Here is a 22,917-nt window from a genome sequence, read left to right as displayed (position 1 = left end):
AAATTAAATAAAAATCCTACAATGTGATTTGTCTGTCATAGTTGAAGTGTACCTATGATGAAAACTACAGGCCTCTCTCATCTTTTTAAGTGGGAGAACTTGCATAATTGGTGGCTGACTAAATACTTTTTTGCCCCACTGTACATCGTCAATGCGCAAAATGGTACGCAGCATCATCTGGATATGTGTGCAACAAAAGTTCAACATTCACCGTCTGCTACCTTTTCTGTCAAGCCATCTATGCATACATTTTGATATATACGTTCGATAAATCCAAATGAATATACTTCTGGTGTACCAAAACGCAATGATGCTGTCGATGTGATCAAGGAATAAGTGGTAAGTGGTTTAAGGTTCTGTTTAGTGTGTTGTTCTGTGTGTGTACAGTACCGTGTGTGTTTGAGTGTTGTGTATGTGATGCACTGTGAATTATTTAGCCTCCACTATGTGTTAAATTCTTTATTGCACCTCAGCTACTGATGTGATTTAAATGACAGGGTGTTTGTTAATGTTTCAGAGGGTAGGAAAGTATTGTTTGCTTGTATCATGGGACGGTTGCGAGACCATTCCATCATGGTTGACAACTCCAGGAGTTCAAAGAACCTTGGCGTGATTCTGGACAACACCCTGTCACTCTCCGCAAACATCAAAGCAGTAACTCACTCCTGCAGGTTCATGCTCTACAACATCCGTAGAGTACGACCCTACCTCACACAGGAAGTAGCGCAGGTTCTAATTCCGGTCATCTCCCGTCTGGACTACTGCAACTCTCTGTTGGCTGGGTTCCCCGCTTTTGCAATCAAACCCCTGCAACTTGTCCAGAACGCTGCAACCCGCCTGGTGCTCAACATTCCCATGCTCTCCCATGTCAACCCGCTGCTTTGCACATTCCACTGGTTCCGGTTGAAGCCCGCGTCCACTACATGGTGCTTTCCTATGGAGCAGCAGAAATTAAACCCTTGCATTTCGTGAAGTAACAGTTGCACTTATTGAGAAACAATTGAAGAGTTTCATTCCAAAACGCTATATATCCATTTTCAGAATTGTTTGAAAATTAGGTTTTATTTTTTAAAGAAATTATGAAAGAGATTGGTGTTTTTTTACCATCTAATCATGGCATAGGGTTGTTCAATGACAGACATGTATTTGTTTAAAATCTGTTACTTGATGGTTTCATTTCAGAGACAAATAATCATGTTTTTTTAATGCTATATATCCACGTCACTCTGAGAAATAAGTAGTACTGCTGGGTTTTACACAGTTAACTGTTACAAATAACTACATTTTAAATAAAGAACTGTACAAATGACACATTTGTGACAAAAATAAATAAATAATAATTCAATACAGTTATGAGAAGTGACTATGTGGTGCACATGCACAAAACACAAACTAATATTCCACAAACACAGGTGGGAAAAATGCTACCAAAATATGATCCCCAGTTAGAGACAATGATTACCAGCTGCCTTAATTGGGAATCATACAAATCACCAACATAGACAAATAAACTAGAACACCATATAGAAATCATAAACTAGAATACCCCCAGTCACGCCCTGACCTACTACACCATAGAGAAACAAGGGCTCTCTATGGTCAGGACATGACAACATGAGGGTACCCATACACATGAAGTTACCCATAAGCAATCATTTCTGATGAAAAAACAAGTGAAAATGTGTGGATACAGTGTTTTATAAGTACTCTTCAGTTGTACTCGCTATTACTGAGATGTGGTTGTCTCACCTAGCTATCTTAAGATGAATGCACTAGCTGTGTGTGTGTGTGTGTGTGTGTGTGTGTGTGTGTGTGTGTGTGTGTGTGTGTGTGTGTGTGTGTGTGTGTGTGTGTGTGTGTGTGTGTTTAAAAAATATTTTCCTTTTGTCCTCATCAAACGTGTTTAAAACATCTACAAATATAACAATGTGTATTGATGACAACCCTCTTCTCTCTCTCCCTGTGTGAGTGTGGGTGTATATGTATGTATGTGTGTGGGTGGGTGGGTGCATGCTTGCATGTCTCTCCACAGTCAGACTCTACAGGTACGCATTGTAAATGTGGAGGAATATGAGAAGCAGGAAAACTTCTTCATTGTGCTGGATGAGCCCAAATGGCTAAAGCGAGGAATCTCAGGTCAGTGGGGTGTGTTGTGTGTGTGAAGGTTAGTGTTAGTTAATAAAAAATCTCAAAAGGTTTGTTCAACCTACTATCCACTGTTACACACAGCGAAAATTGCCATTTGGCACATATTGTGAGAAACCTTTTCCCATTACACTTGCAGTATCTCTAGAAGAGTTTTATAAGATAAGATAATATAAGATTAAAGGGATACTTCGGGATTTACAGTATCTACTTCCCCAGAATCAGATGAACTGTCTCTGCAGCCAATTTTCAGGAAGTTACAGGTAACTTCCAGTGCCGACAGAGATGGCCGCCTCGCTTCGCGTTGCTAGGAAACTATGCAGTATTTCGTTTTTTTACGTGTTATTTCTTACATTGGTACCCCAAGTAATCTTAGGTTTTATTACATACAGTCGGGAGGCACTACTTGATATAAGAGCAACGTGAACTCACCATCATTACAACCAGGAATACGACTTTCCCGAAGCGGATCCTCTGTTTTGCCCACCACCCAGGACAATGGATCGGATCCCAGCCGGCGAACCAAAACAACGACACCGTAAAAGGGGCAGACGAAGCGGCCTTCTGGTCAGGCTCCAGAGACGGGCACATCGCGCACCGCTCCCGAGCATACTACCCGCCAATGTCCAGTCTCTTGACAACAAGGTTGATGAAATCCGAGCAAGGGTAGCATTCCAGACAGACATTAGAGACATTATCTTTATGTAACTTTCTTTGCTTCACGGAAACATGGCTCACTCGAGACACGCTATCGGAGTCGGTACAGCCAGCTGGTTTCTTCACACATCGCGCCGACAGAAACAAGCATCTTTCTGGTAAGAAGAGGGGTCGGGGGGGTATGCCTTATGATTAATGAGACGTGGTGTGATCATAACAACATACAGGAATTCAAGTCCTTCTGTTCACCTGACTTAGATTCCTCACAATCAAATGTCGACAGCAGGGTAGCCTAGTGGTTAGACCGTTGGACTAGTAACCGGAAGGTTGCAAGTTCAAACCCCCGAGCTGACAAGGTACAAATCTGTCGTTCTGCCCCTGAACAGGGGGCAATGTTCCTAAGCCATCATTGAAAATAAGAATTTGTTCTTAACTGACTTGCCTAGTTAAATAAAGGTTAAAAAAATAATAAAATATCGATTGTGCTACCAGGGCTGGTAAAACCCTGCATCATTATTATTCTAACTTCCGTGACGCATATAAGGCCCCGCCCTCCTTTTGGAAAAGCTGACCACGGCTCCATTTTGTTGCTCCCAGCCTATAGACAGAAACTAAAACAGGAAGATCCCGCGCTCAAGTCTGTTCAACGCTGGACCGACCAATCTGATTCCACGCTTCAAGATTGCTTCGATCACGTGGATTGGGATATGTTCCGCATTGCGTCAATCAACAACATTGACAAATACGCTGATTTGGTGAGCGAGTTTATTAGCAAGTGCATCGGCGATGTCGTACCTACAGCAACTATTAAAACATTCCTAAACCAGAAACCGTGGATTGATGGCAGCATTCGCGCTAAACTGAAAGCGCGAACCAGTGCTTTTAACCAGGGCAAGGTGACCGGAAACATGACCGAATACAAACAGTGTAGCCATTCCCTCCGCTTTGCGGCAGTATAGAGACAAAGTAGAGTCCCAATTCAACGGCTCAGACACAAGAGGTATTTGGCAGGGTTTACAGTCAATCACGGATTACAAAAAGAAAACCAGCCCCATCGCAGACAAGGATGTCTTGCTCCCAGACAGACTAAACAACTGCTTTGCTCGCTTTGAGGACAATACAGTGCCACTGACACGGCCGCTACCACAACCTGCGGACTCTCCTTCACTACAGCCGACATGAGTAAAACATTTAAACGCGTTAACCCTCGCAAGGCTGCAGGACCAGACGGCATCCCCAGCCGCATCCTCAGAGCATGCGCAGACCAAGCTGGCTGGTGTTTACAGACATATTCAATCAATCCCTATCCCAGTCTGCTGTTCCCACATGCTTCAAGAGGGCCAACATTGTTCCTGTTCCCAAGAAAGCTAAGGTAACTGAGCTAAACGATTACCGCCCCATAGCACTCACTTCTGTCATCATGAAGTGCTTTGAGAGACTAGTCAAGGACCATATCACCTCCACCCTACCTGACACCCTAGACCCACTCCAATTTGCTTACCGCCCCAAAAGGTCCACAGACGACGCAATCACAACCACACTGCACACTGCCCTAACCCAACTGGACAAGAAGAATACCTATGTGAGAATGCTGTTCATCGACTACAGCTCAGCATTTAACACCATAGTACCCTCCAAACTCAACATCAAACTCGAGACCCTGGGTCTCGACCCCGCCCTGTGCAACTGGGTACTGGACTTCCTGACGGGCCACCCCCAGGTGAGGGTAGGTAACAACATCTCCACCCCGCTGATACGCAACACTGGGGACCCACAAGGGTGCGTTCTGAGTCCTCTCCTCTCTCTCTCCTGTACTCCCTGTTCATCCACGACTGCGTGGCCATGCACGCCTCCAACTCAATCATCAAGTTTGCAGACGACACTACAGTGGTAGGCTTGATTACCAACAACGACGAGACGGCCTACAGGGAGGAGGTGAGGGCCCTCGTAGTGTGGTGTCATGAAAATAACCTCACACTCAACGTCAACAAAACAAAGGAGATGATCGTGGACTTCAGGAAACAGCAGAGGGAGCACCCCCCTATCCACATCAACGGGACAGTAGTGGAGAGGGTAGTAATTTTTAAGTTCCTCGGCGTACACATCACGGACAAACTGAGTTGGTCCACCCACACAGACAGCATGGTGAAGAAGACGCAGCAGCGCCTCTTCAACCTCAGGAGGCTGAAGAAATTTGGCTTGTCACCAAAAGCACTCACAAACTTTTACAGATGCACAACCGAGAGCATCCTGTCGGGCTGTATCACCGCCTGGTACGGCAACTGCTCCGCCCACAACCATAAGGCTCTCCCGAGGGTAGTGAGGTCTGCACAACGCATCACCGGGGACAAACTACCTGCTCTCCAGGACACCTACACCACCCGATGTCACAGGAAGGCCATAAAGATCATCAAGGACAACAACCACCTGAGCCACTGCCTGTTCACGCCACTATCATCCAGAAGGCGAGGTCAGTACAGGTGCATCAAAGCTGGGACCGAGAGACTGAAAAATAGCTTCTATCTCAAGGCCATCAGACTTTTAAAATTTTACCCCTTTTTCGTGGTATCCAATTGTTAATAGCTACTATCTTGTCTCATCGCTACAACTCCCGTACGGGCTCGGGAGAGACGAAGGTTGAAAGTCATGCGTCCTCCAATACACAACCCAACCAAGCCGCACTGCTTCTTAACACAGTGCGCATCCAACCTGGAATTTAGCCGCACCAATGTGTCGGAGGAAACACCGTGCACTTGGCAACCTTGGTTAGCGTGCACTGCGCCCGGCCCGCCACAGGAGTCGCTGGTGCGCGATGAGACAAGGATATCCCTACCGGCCAAGCCCTCCCTAACCCGGACGACGCTATGCCAATTGTGCGTCGCCCCACGGACCTCCCGGTCGCGGCGGTTACGACAGAGCCTGGGCGCGAACCCAGAGTCTCTGGTGGCACAGCCCTTAACCACTGCGCCACCCGGGAGGCCCGGCCATCAGACTTTTAAACAGCCACCACTAACATTGAGTGGCTGCTGCCAACATACTGACTCAACTCCAGCCACTTTAATAATGGAAAAATTGATGTAAAAAATGTATCACTAGCCACTTTATACAATGCCACTTAATATAATGTTTACATACCCTACATTACTCATCTCATATGTATATACTGTACTCGATACCATCTACTGCATCTGCAGCCTATGCCGTTCTGTACCGTCACTCATTCATATATCTTTATGTACATACTCTTCATCCCTTTACGCGTGTGTGTATAAGGTAGTTGTTGTGAAATTGTTAGGTTAGATTACTCGTTGGTTATTACTGCATTGTCGGAACTAGAGGCACAAGCATTACGCTACACTCGCATTAACATCTGTTAACCATGTGTATGTGACAAATAAGATTTGATTTGGTAGTTTGGTGAGCCAATGCTAACTAACATGCTAGCACTTACCCTAAGACGTCCAGTCATTGCGCTAATGCTAGTTACATTAGCAACTTCCATCAAACTGCATGCAGAGACATACAAATGGTATCCATGAGTTCATCGGACTTTGGGGAGGTAGATAAAGAGCTTCATTGCCAAAATCCTAAAGTATCCCTTTAATTGTATTGTCCCTCGGGGAAAATCATCCTGAAATGACACTGCGCATTTTCTTGTGACGCGATCTACGTCAGCCCTGCCAAACATTTCCCATATTAGGGAGACCACCCCGGGGTGTAGCCTCCACTCCTGAGAGAGAGGGCCCCACCTGGATAAAAGATCTGCACCGGAGTTGAGTCAACCAGGGAGTTGAGTCAACCGGGGACATGCTTCAACTGAAGTGAGAGCATGTGCTCACTGCTCCCCAGCAATAGGGAGTGAGCCAAGATTAGAGTCTCCCAGTGTCCATGAGAACAAGTACAAACTTCAACCCCCAACGTCCAGGGGCTGAGCACGCTCTACCACTATAGGACAGTTTAGTTGGCGCAATGTAAGACAGTCTCGTTTTCCAATTGTTTGTTTTAGTAGTGTGAATTGTTCCTGATCACACCGAGGTGAAGAGCTGAATAATTGAAGGAATGATGCTCATGCTTATCACTTGTGGAAGGCGGGACTTCCAGCGAGGCCGGATTTCATGGGACTTATTACTTGTGATTGTATATCCTTCATTCAAAGTTGTGAGAGTGCAACTCCCCCATAGTATGTTGTAGCAAAGTTGACTGACTGAAAGGGAACTCAATGTGCCAAGGAGGAGGTGGTGTGGGAATCAGAAAAAAAGGAACATAATACATTAAAATTGGATTGAGGAATGGAGGATGTTTATTTGAAAGGAGGGAATTAAAGAAGAGCTGAACTTAAAAAACAACTTAGCTGATTGAAAACGGCCTATATATCATCGGTACTAGTCGTAAAAAAATTGTAGTAGTTGCAAAATGGACTACGGGTAAGTGGTGATTACGTAATATTTTCCATAACCAATCTTCCAAAATGTAGGGAATCTAGGGTACACAACAGCTTTCCCACAACAGCTTTCCTTTTTTGGGGTTTAGATTTCAATCCTGCCCACATGCTCATGGTTGGCAGTGCCAAAATAATCAGTGATTCGGAGCTCAGCAGCAAGCAGACTCAACCTAAAGTACAGCTGCATGCTATCCAATCGTAGCAGTAGAAACAAACCTATAGCCCGCCCTTTTCTTTATTGACACCAATTGAGGCATTAGCGCACAGTGTCTCTGGACTAAAAACGAGACATACATCATCGCCAATGTTATGTTGACAGAACGAGACTTGTTCGTCATAAACAGCTTGGGTTTTTCCAACTCAAGCATTTTCAAATTTTTGAGTTAATGTTAGCATCACAAACACAACTGTTATCAAAGATACTACTCTTCTTCTTCTATTGTATATATTTTTTTAATTTCACCTTTATTTAACCAGGTAGGCCAGTTGAGAACAAGTTCTCATTTACAACTGCGAACGGGCCAAGATAAAGCAAAGCAGTGCAACAAAAAACAACACAGAGTTACACATAAACAAAAGTACAGTCAATAACACAATAGAAACGTCTATATACAGTGTGTGCAAATGGCGTAAGGAGGTAAGGCAATAAATAGGTCATAGTAGCGAAGTAATTACAATTTAGAAATTAAGACTGGAGTGATAGATGTGCAGATGATGATGCAAGTAGAAATCCTCGTGTGCAAGAGAGCAAAAAAAAGTCAATAAAAACAACATGGGGATGAGGCAGGTAGTTGGATATACTATTTACAGATGGGCTGTGTACAGCTGCAGCGATCGGTAAGCTGCTCAGATAGCTGATGCTTAAAGTTAGTGAGGGAGATAGAAGTCTCAAACTTCAGCTATTTTTGCAATTTGTTCCATCATTGGCAGCAGAGAACTGGAAGGAAAGGCGGCCAAAGAAGGTGTTGGCTTTGGGGTTGACCAGTGAGATATACCTGCTGGAGCGAGTGCTATGGGTGGGTGTTGTTATGGTGACCAGTGAGCTGAGATAAGGTGGAGCTTTACCTAGCAAAGACTTATAGATGATCTGGAGCCAGTGGGTCTGGCGCCGAATATGTAGCGAGGGCCAGCTGACGAGAGCATACAAGTCGTAGTGGTGGGTGGTATATGGGCTTTGGTGACAAAACGGATGGCACTGTGATAGACTGCATCCAGTTTGCTGAGTAGAGTGTTGGAGGCTATTTTGTAGATGACATTTCCGAAGTCGAGGATCGGTAGGATAGTCAGTTTTACGAGGGTATGTTTGGCAGCGTGAGTGAAGGAGGGTTTGTTGCGAAATAGGAAGCTGATTCTAGATTGAATTTTGGATTGGAGATGCTTATTATGAGTCTGGAAGGAGAGTTTACAGTCTAGCCAGACACCTAGGTAGTTGTCCACATATTCTAAGTCAGAACCATCCAGAGTAGTGATGCTAGTCGGGCGGGTGGGTGCAGGCAGCTATCGGTTGAAAAGCATGCATTTAGTTTGACTAGAGTTTAAGAGCAGTTGGAGGCCATGGAAGGAGTGTTGTATGGCATTGAAGCTCGTTTGGAGGTGTGTTGTATACGTAATGGTGTCGTCTGCGTAGAGGTGGATCAAGGAAGCACCCGCAACAAGAGCGACATCATTGATGTATACATAGAAAAGAGTAGGCCCGAGAATTAAACCCTGTGGTGCCCCCATAGAGACTGCCAGAGGTCCAGACAACAGGCCCTTCGAAATGACACACTGAACTCTGTCTGAGAAGTAGTTGGTGAACCAGGCGAGGCAGTCATTTCAGAAACCAAGGCTGTTGAGTCTGCCGATAAGAATGTGGTGATTGACAGATTCGAAAGCCTTGGCCAGGTCGATGAAGACAGCTGCACAGTCTTTTATCGATGGCGGTTATGATATCGTTTAGTACCTTGAGCATGGCTGATGTGCACCCGTGACCAGCTCGGAAACCGGATTGCACAGCGGAGAAGGTACGGTGGGATTCGAAATCCCTCTTTTACGCTACTGCTACTCTCTGTTCATCATATATGCATAGTCACTTTAACCATATCTATATGTACATTCTACCTCAATCAGCCTGACTAACCGGAGTCTGTATGTAGCCTCGCTACTTTTATAGCCTCACTACTGTATATAGCCTGTATTTTTTACTGTTGATTTATTTATGTACTTACCTATTGTTCACCTAATACCTTTTTTGCACTATTGGTTAGAGCCTGTAATGAAGCATTTCCCTGTAAGGTCTACACCTGTTGTATTCGGTACACATGACAAATAAACTTTGATTTGATTTGACATGTGCCACTCATTCTGATAATCCATTCATATATAAAGCAGCACACTTTCGTACACCATAACAACCGCACAGTACGACGTACAGTGCATAACAGTGATGTCAAGCTTGTCCACTCATACAGGACCTTCATAACAATGTAAACATTATGCACCTCCTAGTCGATCAAATAGGCCTCACGTAGTGAATTAGCTTTCTTTTTTTCATGTTAATCGAACTCGATGGACCCTCTCCCATTGCATCCCATTGAAAAAGCACTTCCACATTTTTTTTCACATGGATGGAAGTCAAGCCTATACCTCTTTGGATGAGCTCACTGGACTATTGCATTTAGTAGAGGATGGAGACGCAGGAATATTTGAATTTGGTGTCGGTTAATTTGTACTGATTCTTTCCTCACTGCATGGTTACTTTCAGAATGCACATTTTGATCTGATGAATCTGTCATTCATTTATTGTTTGTACATTGTCCGAAGTATAATGTTTCTCAGTTGATCAATTCCTTGTCTGTGTACTGTGTACTGTCACTTCTGTCTTTTGTCGACTGCTGCTATTTTGACAAGGTCTCTCTTGCAAAATACATTTGATTTCAATGAGACTAACGTGAATAAATAAAGGTTCAATGCAGAAATCACTTTAGCTTGAATAGCATTATAAGTAATCACATCTTAAAATCACGCATTTATTTTTTTATCTTCCTATTGCAGCTCTGCTGCTCAACCAGGGTAAGATCTAATAAGTTTTGCACACAATTTAAAGGCATAATGTGATTTTTACAGACGCTTTTGAACATTAAAATGATATATACCCATTGATTATTTTACAATATGGCTTATTAATGTATCATGAGCTTAGTTCACCTGTCTAACCCCATCATAACTACAAAATATGTATTTGTTTAACTCCATTTATATTAGTCCCATCATGTATTGTAGTAAGAGAACATTCCCCTTTCCTCTCCCCCTTTAGGGAACCCTACTCCAGAAGAGGAGGACGCCAGACGTATCTCAGAGATGGGGAAGCCCATTCTAGGGGAGCACAGCAGGCTAGAGGTCATCATAGAGGAGTCCTATGAGTTTAAGGTGTGTGTGTGTGTGTGTGTGTGTGTGTGTGTGTGTGTGTGTGTGTGTGTGTGTGTGTGTGTGTGTGTGTGTGTGTGTGTGTGTGTGTGTGTGTGTGTGTGTGTGTGTGTGTGTGTGTGTGTGTGTGTGTGTGTGTGTGTGTGGTGTGTGTGTGTGTGTCATATACAGTGTGTGCGTGCGTGTCTGTATGTGTGTTGTGTTATGTTTCATTAACCCCTCTCACTGTGGCACCCTCTCACCCAACAGATCCGACAGGGAATGACTCCAAATGGGATACTAGACCCGGTATTGTAGCCACTAGCATGCAGTGTGCTCTGGGATTTATTTGACAGGACTGAGGTGTCTCTTAACTGAGAGCCTCTAGAACTGGAGGATCTCTACTTCCATTTACACGTTCTCATCTTTCAGAATAGAACAGAGCTGTTGCTCAACCTAGTTTTGCCCCCCACCAGCCATTACACATTTGGTCTATTCAACCACCAGAACACCTGATTCAACTTATTAAGGGCTTGGTAATTAGATTACTAATTGAATCAGGTGAGCTACTTCTAAAAATGTATTTTAAACTAATGTGGAATTGCTGGGGTAATCTCTCGGGGGGGATGTCCGAGGACCAGGTCGGGAAACACTGGAATAGATACAGTATATTGTGATGTTGATAGAATGTATATCAAAGCCAAGAAACCTTTTCACACAAACTGTCCTGTAAGTGACAAGACAGGAAATGTATGTAATGTAATTGAAAAATAGGGGTAGGATTATAGAGAATCGAAGGACTGTGAATGTAATAAGAAACCTTAGGTGCTGGTTTGAGCCCGGTAGCAAACACTACAGAATGTCCGGTCAGAACAAGGATGAGGCGGATATCCGGGTTAAGAGGAGTGTAATCGAGGATATCCACACTCACACACACAAATGACACATCTGACCACTCATGGTTCAGATAACTGAGAATCATGTCCAGTGTTAACTAACATTAACTACAGTGAGGCAAAAAAGTATTTAGTCAGCCACCAATTGTGCAAGTTCTCCCACTTAAAAAGATGAGAGAGGCCTGTCATTTTCATCATAGGTACACTTCAACTATGACAGACAAAATGAGGGAAAAAAATCCAGAAAATCGCATTGTAGGATTTTTTAATGAATTTATTTGCAAATTATGGTGGAAAATAAGTATTTGGTCAATAACAAAAGTTTATCTCAATACTTTATTATATACCCTTTGTTGGCAATGACAGAGGTCAAACGTTTTCTGTAAGTCCTCACAAGGTTTTCACACACTGTTGCTGGTATTTTGGCCCATTCCTCCATGCAGATCTCCTCTAGAGCAGTGATGTTTTGGGGCTTTTGCTGGGCAACACGGACTTTCAACTCCCTCCAAAGATTTTCTATGGGGTTGAGATCTGGAGACTGGCTAGGCCACTCCAGGACCTTGAAATGCTTCTTACGAAGCCACTCCTTCATTGCCTGGGCGGTGTGTTTGGGATCATTGTCATGCTGAAAGACCCAGCCACGTTTCATCTTCAATGCCCTTGCTGATGGAAGGAAGTTTTCACTCAAAATCTCACGATACATGGCCCTATTCATTCTTTCCTTTACACGGATCAGTCGTCCTGGTCCCTTTGCAGAAAAACAGCCCCAAAGCATGATGTTTCCACCCCCATGCTTCACAGTAGGTATGGTGTTCTTTGGATGCAACTCAGCATTCTTTGTCCTCCAAACACGACGATTTGAGTTTTGACCAAAAAGTTATATTTTGGTTTCATCTGACCATATGACATTCTCCCAATCTTCTTCTGGATCATCCAAATGCTCTCTAGCAAACTTCAGACAGGCCTGGACATGTACTGGCTTAAGCAGGGGGACACGTCTGGCACTGCAGGATTTGAGTCCCTGGCGGCGTAATGTGTTACTGATGGTAGGCTTTGCTACTTTGGTCCCAGCTCTCTGCAGGTCATTCACTAGGTCCCCCCGTGTGGTTCTGGGATTTTTGCTCACCGTTCTTGTGATCATTTTGACCCCACGGGGTGAGATCTTGCATGGAGCCCCAGAACAAGGGAGATTATCAGTGGTCTTGTATGTCTTCCATTTCCTAATAATTGCTCCCACAGTTGATTTCTTCAAACCAAGCTGCTTACCTATTGCAGATTCAGTCTTCCCAGCCTGGTGCAGGTCTACAATTTTGTTTCTGGTGTCCTTTGACAGCTCTTTGGTCTTGGCCATAGTGGAGTTTGGAGTGTGACTGTTTGAGGTTGTGGACAGGTGTCTTTTATACTGATAACAAGTTCAAACAGGTGCCATTAATACAGGTAACGAGTGGAGGACAGAGGAGCCTCTTAAAGAAGAAGTTACAGGTCTACAAATCATCTGATTCATTCTCCATAACTCTATTTATTGGTCAAATAGCCCATACACAGCGTGGAGGTGTGTTAGGTCATTGTCCTGTTGAAAAACAAATGATAGTCCCACTATGCGCCAACCAGATGGGATGGCGTATCGCTGCAGAATGCTGTGGTAGTCATGCTGGTTAAGTGTGCATTGAATTCTCAGTAAATTACTGGCAGTGTCATCAGCAAAGCATCCCCACACCATCACACCTCCTCCTCCATGCTGCACGGTGGGAACCACACATGCAGAGATCATCCGTTCACCTACTCTGCGTCTCACAAAGACACGGCGGTTGGAACCAAAAATCTCAAATTTGGACTCATCAGACCAAAGGACAGATTTCCACCGGTCTAATGTCCATTGCTCGTGTTTCTTGGCCCAAGCAAGTCTTTTCTTATTGGTGTCCTTTAGTAATGGTTTCCTTGCAGCAATTCGACCATGAAGGCCTGATTCACCCAGTCTCCTCTGAACAGTTGGTGTTGTGTCTGTTACTTGAACTCTGTGAAGGATTTATTTGGGCTTATCCACTGTTGCAGAGGTAACTCTGGGTCTCTGGGTCTTCCTTTCCTGTGGCGGTCATGAGAGACAGTTTCATCATAGCGCTTGATGGTTTTTGTGAGTGCACTTGAAGAAACTTTCAATGTTTTTGAAATTTTACACATTGACCGACCTTCATGTCTTAAAGTAATGATGAACTGTAATTTCTCTTTGCTTATTTGAGCTGTTTTTGCCATAACATGAACTTGGTCTTAGCCCTATTTGGTAAATCTTCTCTATACCACCCCTACCATGTCACAACAAAACTGATTGGCTCAAACGCATTATGAAAGGAAAGAAATTCCACAAATGAACTTTTAACAAGGTAAACCAGTTAATTGAAATGCATTCCAGGTGACTACCTCATTAAATTGGTTGAGAGAATGCCAAGAGTGTGCAAAGTTGTCATCAAGGCAAATGGTGGCTACTTTGAAGAATCTCAAATATAAAATATATTTAGATTTGTTTAACACTTTTTTGGTCACTACATGATTCCATATGTCCTATTTAATCATTTTGATGTCTTCACTATTATTCTACAATGTAGAAATGGCAAAAATAAAGAAACACCTTTGAATGAGTAGGTGTGTCTAAACTTTTGACTGGGACTGTATATAGAATAGAAAATAGCTTAGCACAATAAATGAGTAATGCTAATAAATGCTAATCACTAACACTTATGCTGAAATGCTCATGCATTCCAATACAAAATGCTAATGGTAGTGCTAACGCAAGCGGGAGCTCGAGCTAGCTAACAACCTCAATACACAGTAATTGTACACAATAAACCACAAAACTTAGCTCCACATAATATGACACAGATCTCAAGGCACTTATGTTTAGATGCACACACAATTAAACATCAGACATACAGGGATTCAGTCCACAGCAGGAAAAGTTCAGCAGGAGGTAAAACTGTGGATGTGCTCATCAGGATGGGGATAGCATGTTTCTGACCACACAGAGTGCTGGGGTCATAGACTAACTGAAACTGAAGTCCTGGGAATCAAGGCCAGTGATAGGCTGAAGGAGATGTGGTGATAATTATTTGGACTGACCTTGACCAATAAGACACTAACAAAAGTGGGGGTCCTCTGAATGGGAGACTAAGCTGCCAAAGTAATGGCTAGAATCAGCTGACAGAAGCTGGCCGTTTTAACAGTAATGATACTTCTCTTCTACCCTCATGTCTATCCTGACTTCAGTTTGATAAGAACAGAAGTCATGAGACAGAATGTGTGTGACATTTGATGTGTTTGTGCTTCAGAGCATGCCGTGTCAGCTTTTGTTGTTGAATACTTGCCCACTCTCATTGCTAATCTTTTTTGTGTTTTGATAGAGCACCGTGGACAAACTCTTGAAGGACACCAATCTGGCTGTGGTGATTGGAACTCATTCCTGGAGAGAACAGTTCATTGAGGCGGTCACAGTCAGTTCAGGAGGTCAGACATAACCTGAGTTATGTCATGTAAATAATTCACAAATATGTAATGATACATACAGTGCATTCGGAAAGTATTCAGATCGCTTGACTTTTTCCACATTTTGATACGTTACAGCCTTATTCTAAAATGGATTAAAAAACAACTTTTATTAATCAATCTACACACAATACCCCATAATGACAAAGCGAAAACAGAAATACCTTATTTACGCAAGTATCCAGACCCTTCGCTATGAGACTCGAAATTGAGCTCAGGTACATCTTGTTTCCATTGATCATCCTTGAGATGCTTCTACAACTTGATTGGAGTCCACCTGTGGTCAATTAAATTGATTGGACATGATTTGGAAAAGCACATACCTGTCTATGTAAGGTCCCACAGTTGACATTGCATGCCAGAGCAAAAACCAAGCCATGAGGTCGAAGGAATTGTCCAGCCTCCATCATTCTTAAATAGAAGACGTGTAGAACCACCAAGACTCTTCCTAGAGCTGGCCACCCGGCCAAACTGAGCAATCAGGGGAGAAGGACCTTGGTCAGGGAGATGACCAAGAACCCAATGGTCACTCTGACAGAGCTCCAGAGTTCCTCTGTGGCGATGGGAGAACCTTCCAGAAAGACAACCTTCTCTGCAGCACTCCACCAATCAGGCCTTTATAGTAGAGTGGCCAGACAGAAGTGACTTCTCAGTAAAGGAACATGACAGCCCACTTGGAGTTGGCCAAAAGGCACCTAAAGGACTCTCAGACCATGAGAAACTAGATTCTCTGGTCTGATGAAAACAAGCTTGAACTCTTGGGCCTGAATGCCAAGCGTCACATCTGTAGAAAACCTGGCACCATCCCTACGGTGAAGCATGGTGGTCTGGGAGACTAGTCTGGATTAAGGGAAATATGAACGGAGCAACGTACAGAGAGATCGTTGATGAAAACCTGCTACAATGCAGGAGTGGCTTCGGGACCGGTCTATGAATGTTCTTGAGTGGCCCAGCCAGAGCCCAGACTTAAATCTGATCGAACATCTCTGGAGAGACCTGAAAATAGCTGTGCAGCGGCGCTCCCCATCCTACCTGACCAAGCTGGAGAGGATCTGCAGAAAACAATGAGAGAAAGTCCTCAAATAAAGGTGTGCCAAGCTTGTAGCGTCATGTACCCAAGAAGACTCCAGGCTGTAATGGCGGCCAAAGGTGCTTCAACAAAGTACTGGGTAAAGGGTCTGAATACTTATGTAAATGTGATATTTTGTTTTTTTATTTGTAATAAATTTACAAAAAAGTCTAAAAACCTGTTTTTGATTTGTCATTATGTCGTATTGTGTGTAGATTGAATAGGGATAAAATAAAATAAATCAATTTTACAATAAGCCGGTAACGCAACAAAATGTGGAAAAATCAAGGGATCTGAATACTTACTGAATGCACTGTACATATATAATGTGTATATTTTACAGTATATTGTGTGTGTGTGCATGCGTGTTTGTTTGTCTGTATGGTTTGTATCATGGTTTGGGCTTTTCTCCGGCAAATGTATGCTATCGATAAATACTCATCGATAACACTGTTTGTCACTGTCCTCTACCTGCCTCATTTTGCCAGGTGACGAGGAAGAGGGAGTGGAGCGGCGAATGCCCAACTGCTTTGACTACTTCATGCACATTGTGACAGTTTTCTGGAAGATTCTGTTTGCCTGCGTGCCACCTACCGAGTACTGGAATGGCTGGGCCTGCTTTGTGGTGTCCATCATTGTCATTGGCTTACTAACCACCGTCATCGGGGACCTGGCCTCCCACTTCGGCTGCACCGTGGGCCTCAAAGACAGTGTCACTGCTGTGGTGTTTGTGGCTCTGGGCACCTCCATCCCTGGTGAGTGTGTGTGTGTTGGACGTGTGTGTGTGTGTGTGTGTGTGTGTGTGTGTGTGTGTGTGTGTGTGTGTGTGTGTGTGTGTGTGTGTGTGTGTGTGTGTGTGTGTGTGTGTGTGTGTGTGTGTGTGTGTGTGTGTGTGTGTGACTGAGTGTCTGCTTTAAGTTACTTTATCTTCAATCCAAGCTAGCTATTTACCCTAAACCTAACTCTTGAACCAACTATAACCCAAAACGATACCTCCCAACCTCTATTTAAACCTTCCCAGCCTTAGTGATACTAATCCTAACCTTATTCTAACCATATTCTAAACTCTATCCCAAACCTCTTTCCATAGACACCTTTGCCAGTAAAGTCGCTGCCACCCAGGACCAGTATGCCGACGCGTCGGTGGGCAACGTGACGGGTAGCAATGCGGTCAACGTTTTCTTGGGCATCGGGGTGGCGTGGTCCATCGCTGCCATCTACTGGGAGACCAAAGGTCAAACTTTCCGCGTGGACCCCGGCTCACTGGCCTTCTCGGTCACGCTCTTCACCATCTTCGCCTTCATCAACATGGGGGTGCTGATGCTCCGCCGCCGGCCGTCTGTAGGGGGAGAGCTGGGGGGGCCCAAGGTCACCAAGGTGCTCACCACCCTATTCTTCTTTGGCCTCTGGTTCATCTACATCCTCTTTTCCAGCCTGGAGGCCTACTGCCATGTAAAGGGCTTCTGAGGGAGCACAGGGCTAGATAGGTAGATGGGTAGATTGAGAAACTCACACATGCACACAGACACACACACATGCGCATACATGCTTGCACGCACACATACACACACATACACATCATCATCATCATCATCATCATTGCCACTGCAACGACACATCTTCGACATCTAGCAGAAGATCCACTACCAGGAGTAATGATGCAAATGTCTATTTTCTGTACTCACTGCTCACAGAGAGAATGTCAGACACTCTCTCTCTCTCTCTCTCTCTCTCTCACACACACACACACACACACACACACACACACACACACACACACACACAAAATGTAGGGTGTAGAAGAAAATGTAGAAGGAAAAGCTGGTTATTAGTAGAGGAATGTGGTGGTGATGGACTATGTGATGATCACAATCACAGGATGCTAATATGCCTGGTATAGAAAGTGGAGGGGACACCGTGCAAAGACACTCTTTAAAATAGGCTGCTCAGGTTAAGAGGAAAGACATGGATGGAGTGTGAAGTCTGGATCTTGACACCACTGGAGACCACATCAACATGATTCTGGTCTGGGTCTGTCTGGGCCTCAGCTCCTGAGGTCTGGGTATAGTTTTACAGTTTTGGACCAGGCCATTATCTTTGGTAGTCTCTCAACTCACGTGGTCAAGATCTGTCACTGAATACCATCTCTTGTCAGAGTTATTTGGCCACGTAGCTCTGGTCCATCGTGCAACAACAACAACAAGTTACCTCTTCAGAGGCAACTCGTTGTTGTCATCACGCGATGGACCAGAGCTAGTGGCCAAGTAGGACTGACACAACACTGAGGGGACACCTTGTTCTGCATGCCTTGCCGGCGGCAAAGTATCAGCACCCCAATGTTAATTCCCTAATGTGGGAGCCGGGTAGGAATGCAATGGCTAACACTTAGGTGGACCCATTGTGCAAAACTGTTTGAAATTACATAATTTCAATCAGTGTTGCCCACTGGGGAAGATGCCTTATTTGACTGTAAGGTCAAATAAGAGTTGTGGTTTGAGTCTAAGTCTTCATCTTGCTGCTTATGGCCTACCTATGTTAGTTGAACGAGGGCACTACGGTGGCTGATCCAGATAAACTTGATGAACAGAACAATGTAAACTACACATGGCAGATAAGCATCTCCCTTTCTCCCTTTTGGTCCTGTATGGCACAATGGATACAGCTGCCTCCGACACCCACAACAACCTCTTCCCCAGCTTTTGTATTATACATTTCTCTTGGAAATAGTTGTATCTCTATTCCCTATTATGTCATCTTGTGGCAAGAGGTGAAATGCTAATATAATTCGCTTATCCCCTTTCATTTGGGCTCACCCCAGTCTTCATAGCAAAAACAACCAAAGACTATGGGCTCAATGCTGTTTAGTAGCATGCTATTGCATGCTGTTTAAAAATGCTGAGAAACTGCTATGACATGAAATACTGTAAATTATAGAGAAATCACTGAGTATCTGCCATTTAGAGTGACAATGTGACAGAGATAATTCATCCAACTCAAAATGAGTAGTCTTATCATCAATTTATTTATGAATTTTGTCATTAAATGTATGTATATTTTAATGTAAGAACTTACATTCACAAGAAATGACATTGTAATTTATTTCAAGTTGTAACAATTACATTGAAAATGTATCACAGTTCTCAGTCTCTGTTTGATCAATCTCATATTTTATTGTAATATTTTAATGATTTTTTTGCCTAAGATGTGAGATGTGTCTCAGACACTGAGATGTGTCTCAGTGTCTGTGGCCTAAGGAAGTTTCTGCTGGAGCTAGCTCAATATTGGACTAAAGGAGCATAACGTTACTCCTTAGTCCTAGGACCATACATGTTCTAGTTAAAGGGCAAATTGGCTCTGGAAGCCAAAACAGCTAAATACTCCATCTAAATGTGAATCGATTCTCAATTGCGGTATAGTCCTAGAAACATAAATCCCTCTACTTTCATATCACATCAAAATAATTTCCCAAATGCAAAATACACACTTACTGTACATTGTTTTAATCTATTTTTAACACAGTTGCAGCTGACAGTATTTTTCAGTGACAACATGTTTGTGTTGTCTGTCTTCTCTTTACACACAGGTGTTCAGAGAATCAGATAGCTAATTAGCAAAGGTAGTCCACACCAATCTTCCCTCTAAACTGCGTGCGTGCGCGGGACTGCCATGCGAAGGAAATATAAGCGCACACAGAGAAGCACAAGATTGAACTTCACTCAAAGTTCTAGTTTTCCCCCTTAGTTAACACTATCAATGTTTCCCTTTCCTGTTGGAATTGTGATAGAATAAACACAATATTAACCATCAATGTAACATACTGAAACAAAACCAACTATGCAAGAATAGTAGGCAGAACGTATTGTAGTAGGATTCTATTGCATTAACATGCACGACACTGTACTCTACCTGTGCGGCTTAACCAATCAGAACTCTAGTAAGTCTACAGTTGAAGTCAGAAGTTTACATACACCTTAGCCAAATACATTTAAACTCAGTTTTTCACAATTCCTGACATTTAATCCTAGTAAAAATTCCCTGTCTTAGGTCAGTTAGGATCACCACTTTATTTTAAGAATTTGAAATGTCAATAATATTTGTCAGAAATAATGTCAGAAATGATTTATTTCAGCTTTTTAATCCATTCCTCCTGACAGAGCTGGTGTAACTGAGTCAGGTTTGTAGGCCTCCTTGCTCGCACACGCTTTTTCAGTTCTGCCCACACATTTTCTATAGGATTGAGGTCAGGGCTTTGTAATGGCCACTCCAATACCTTGACTTTGTTGTCGTTAAGCCATTTTGCCACAACTTTGGAAGTATGCTTGGGGTCATTGTCCATTTGGAAGACCCATTTGCGACCAAGCTTTAACTTCCTGACTGATGTCTTGAGATGTTGCTTCAATATGTCCACATCATTTTCCCGCCTCATGATGTCATCTATTTTGTGATGTGCTCCAGTCCCTCCTGCAGCAAAGCACCACCACAACATGATGCTGCCACCCCCGTGCTTCACGGTTGGGATGGTGTTCTTCGGCCTGCAAGCCTCCCCCTTTTTCCTCCAAACATAACGATGGTAATTATGGCCAAACAGTTCTATTTTTGTTTCATCAGACCAGAGGACATTTCTCCAAAAAGTACGATCTTTGTCTCCATGTGCAGTGCAAACCGTAGTCTGGCTTTTTTATGGCAGTTTTGGAGCCGTGGCTTCTTCCTTGCTGAGCGGCCTTTCAGGTTATGTCGATATAGGACACGTTTTACTGTGGATATAGATACTTTTGTACATGTTTCCTCCAGCATCTTCACAAGGTCCTTTGCTGTTGTTCTGGGATTGATTCGCACTTTTCACACCAAAGTACGTTCATCTCTAGGAGACAGAATGCGTCTCTTTCCTGAGCGGTATGATGGCTGCGTGGTCCCATGGTGTTTATACTTACATACTATTGTTTGTACAGATGAACGTGGTACGTTCAGGCATTTGGAAATTGCTCCCAAGGACGAACCAGACTTGTGGAGGTCTACAATTTTTTTCTGAGGTCTTGGCAGATTTCTTTTGATTTTCCCATGATGTCAAGCAAAGAGGCACTGAGTTTGAAGGTAGGCCTTGAAATACATCCACAGGCACACCTCCAATTGACTCAAATGATGTCAATTAGTTTATCAGAAGCTTCCAAAGCCATGACATAATTTTCTGGAATATTCCAAGCTCTTTAAAGGCACAATCAACATAGTGTATGTAAACTTCTGACCCACTGGAATTGTGATACTGTGAATTATAAGTGAAATAATCTGTCTGTATACAATTTTTGGAAAAGTTACTTGTGTCATGCACAAAGTAGGTGTCTTAACCGACTTGCCAAAACTATAGTTTGTTAACAAGAAATTTGTGGAGTGGTTGAAAACTAGTTTTAATGACTCCAACCTAAGTGTATGTAAACTTCCGACTTCAACTGTATATGCAAATATACCATTGCCATATATGGATCTGTGCCATTCACTTTGAACTGGACTGTATTTACAGCATGAGGGTCGTGAGTAGATGTTTTGTTGAGATCAAAGCGAGAGTGGCATGTAGCCACGTGTGCACATTTGTTCATATCCTTTGCTAGTTAGTGAGTTATTATCTCAGATATAGATCATTGATAGTTAACAATGGGGGCGTGATTTCTTCCTACAAAAGCACAAAACTTTCCAGGCATCTTTGAAAAGCTAGTTGGGTAAAGAGCTTTTTTTGTCTTAAAGGGGCAGTGTTGCATTTTGAGACAGGCTTGAATAAGCTATGTAGCCAATTGGCAGAGGGTAGCATAATTTGTCTGATTCTCTGTAATAATGGTATGGGAATAATAGTGCATTTTATTTTGTAAAGTGTTTTCTTGCATCAAATAACACAACAACATTTTCAGTCACCTCCTTGTCAGAAGGACATGTAGATAATCAAGCCCTGCATGTTTTTATCTAAAGTCTCATGGAATGTAAGGCCTACATTGAACACCACACATTGGTTGCTTCTGTAGGCTGAATGATAGAAAAGCTATTTTCATGTTAAAATGTTATGGGATGCATTTTCTCCTTTGTTTTTTTAAAATGGTAGACTACTCTGGTAGGCCTACATTATGATAAAATAACCAAAATAGCCTACATGACCACTGTCTGAAATGGTACATTAAAGTGGGTACAGCCTCAGTGTTCATAGTAAACGCATCTGGATGTTGCACCGAAATTTCACAAAGTTCAAGTTTGTGCTCAGCAGACCTGAAATTAGCTCAGTGACCAACATTTTTTGAAGGAACATAGGTCCACACTGTCTTCCATCTGTTTTCCATAAACAAGTGCTGTGACATGGAAATATGGCTGTGGGAACCCTAAACCTATAAAGGTTTGTGTCAATTTAACCTTTTATTTTTATTTATTTTTCTCACTGATATGCAAGATAAGGTCCTTATGCTTCTAAAACTGTACCGGAAGCGATTTGTGTTCATGTTCAGACCAAGTGTCATGGCTCTTAACAAAACACCCCCCACAGAAGACGCATTCGTCCAATGACGTATGTGTAATGTAATTAGTGGCGATTTTAGCATGTAAATATTGGTGGGGCAAAAAAATTAAAGTGGGATGCATGCCAGCAAAGCCACTACACAACACAATACAACACTAAATAATACATTAATTGCACTATAACAGTGGCAAACTATGCCCACAAACTGTTAGGGCCTATATAAAGCTGTCCCAACAGCAGTCCCAACATCTTACCACTGCTACACCTGGCTATCAATGTAGCCTTGTCTGGCAGCGAAACA

At 43.2% G+C, this 22,917-nt stretch overlaps 1 protein-coding gene across 4 annotated transcripts in view; it reads left to right on the top strand.

Annotated features, from left to right (window-relative positions):
* slc8a2a (solute carrier family 8 member 2a) overlaps positions 1 to 19,265 on the top strand; it is a 63,311-nt gene extending 44,046 nt beyond the window's left edge. For 2 of the 4 annotated variants that reach the window (XM_020465158.2, XM_031807562.1), the window contains exons 8-13: positions 2,033 to 2,136; positions 10,277 to 10,294; positions 10,539 to 10,651; positions 14,916 to 15,018; positions 16,615 to 16,881; positions 17,217 to 17,593. In XM_020465158.2, the coding sequence (XP_020320747.1) occupies positions 2,033 to 2,136; positions 10,277 to 10,294; positions 10,539 to 10,651; positions 14,916 to 15,018; positions 16,615 to 16,881; positions 17,217 to 17,593 (982 nt within the window). Of the gene's footprint in view, positions 1 to 2,032; positions 2,137 to 10,276; positions 10,295 to 10,538; positions 10,652 to 14,915; positions 15,019 to 16,614; positions 16,882 to 17,216 lie in introns of all 4 variants that reach the window. The other 2 variants (XM_020465156.2, XM_020465159.2) reach the window with 2 other exon arrangements.
* The last annotated feature ends 3,652 nt before the right edge of the window (positions 19,266 to 22,917 follow it).

Source organism: Oncorhynchus kisutch, linkage group LG28, assembly GCF_002021735.2.
Source record: "Oncorhynchus kisutch isolate 150728-3 linkage group LG28, Okis_V2, whole genome shotgun sequence".
Classification (NCBI taxonomy): Eukaryota; Metazoa; Chordata; class Actinopteri; order Salmoniformes; family Salmonidae; genus Oncorhynchus; species Oncorhynchus kisutch.
Note: the sequence above shows the minus strand (reverse complement) of the source record. Positions and strands in the feature narration are given on the sequence as shown.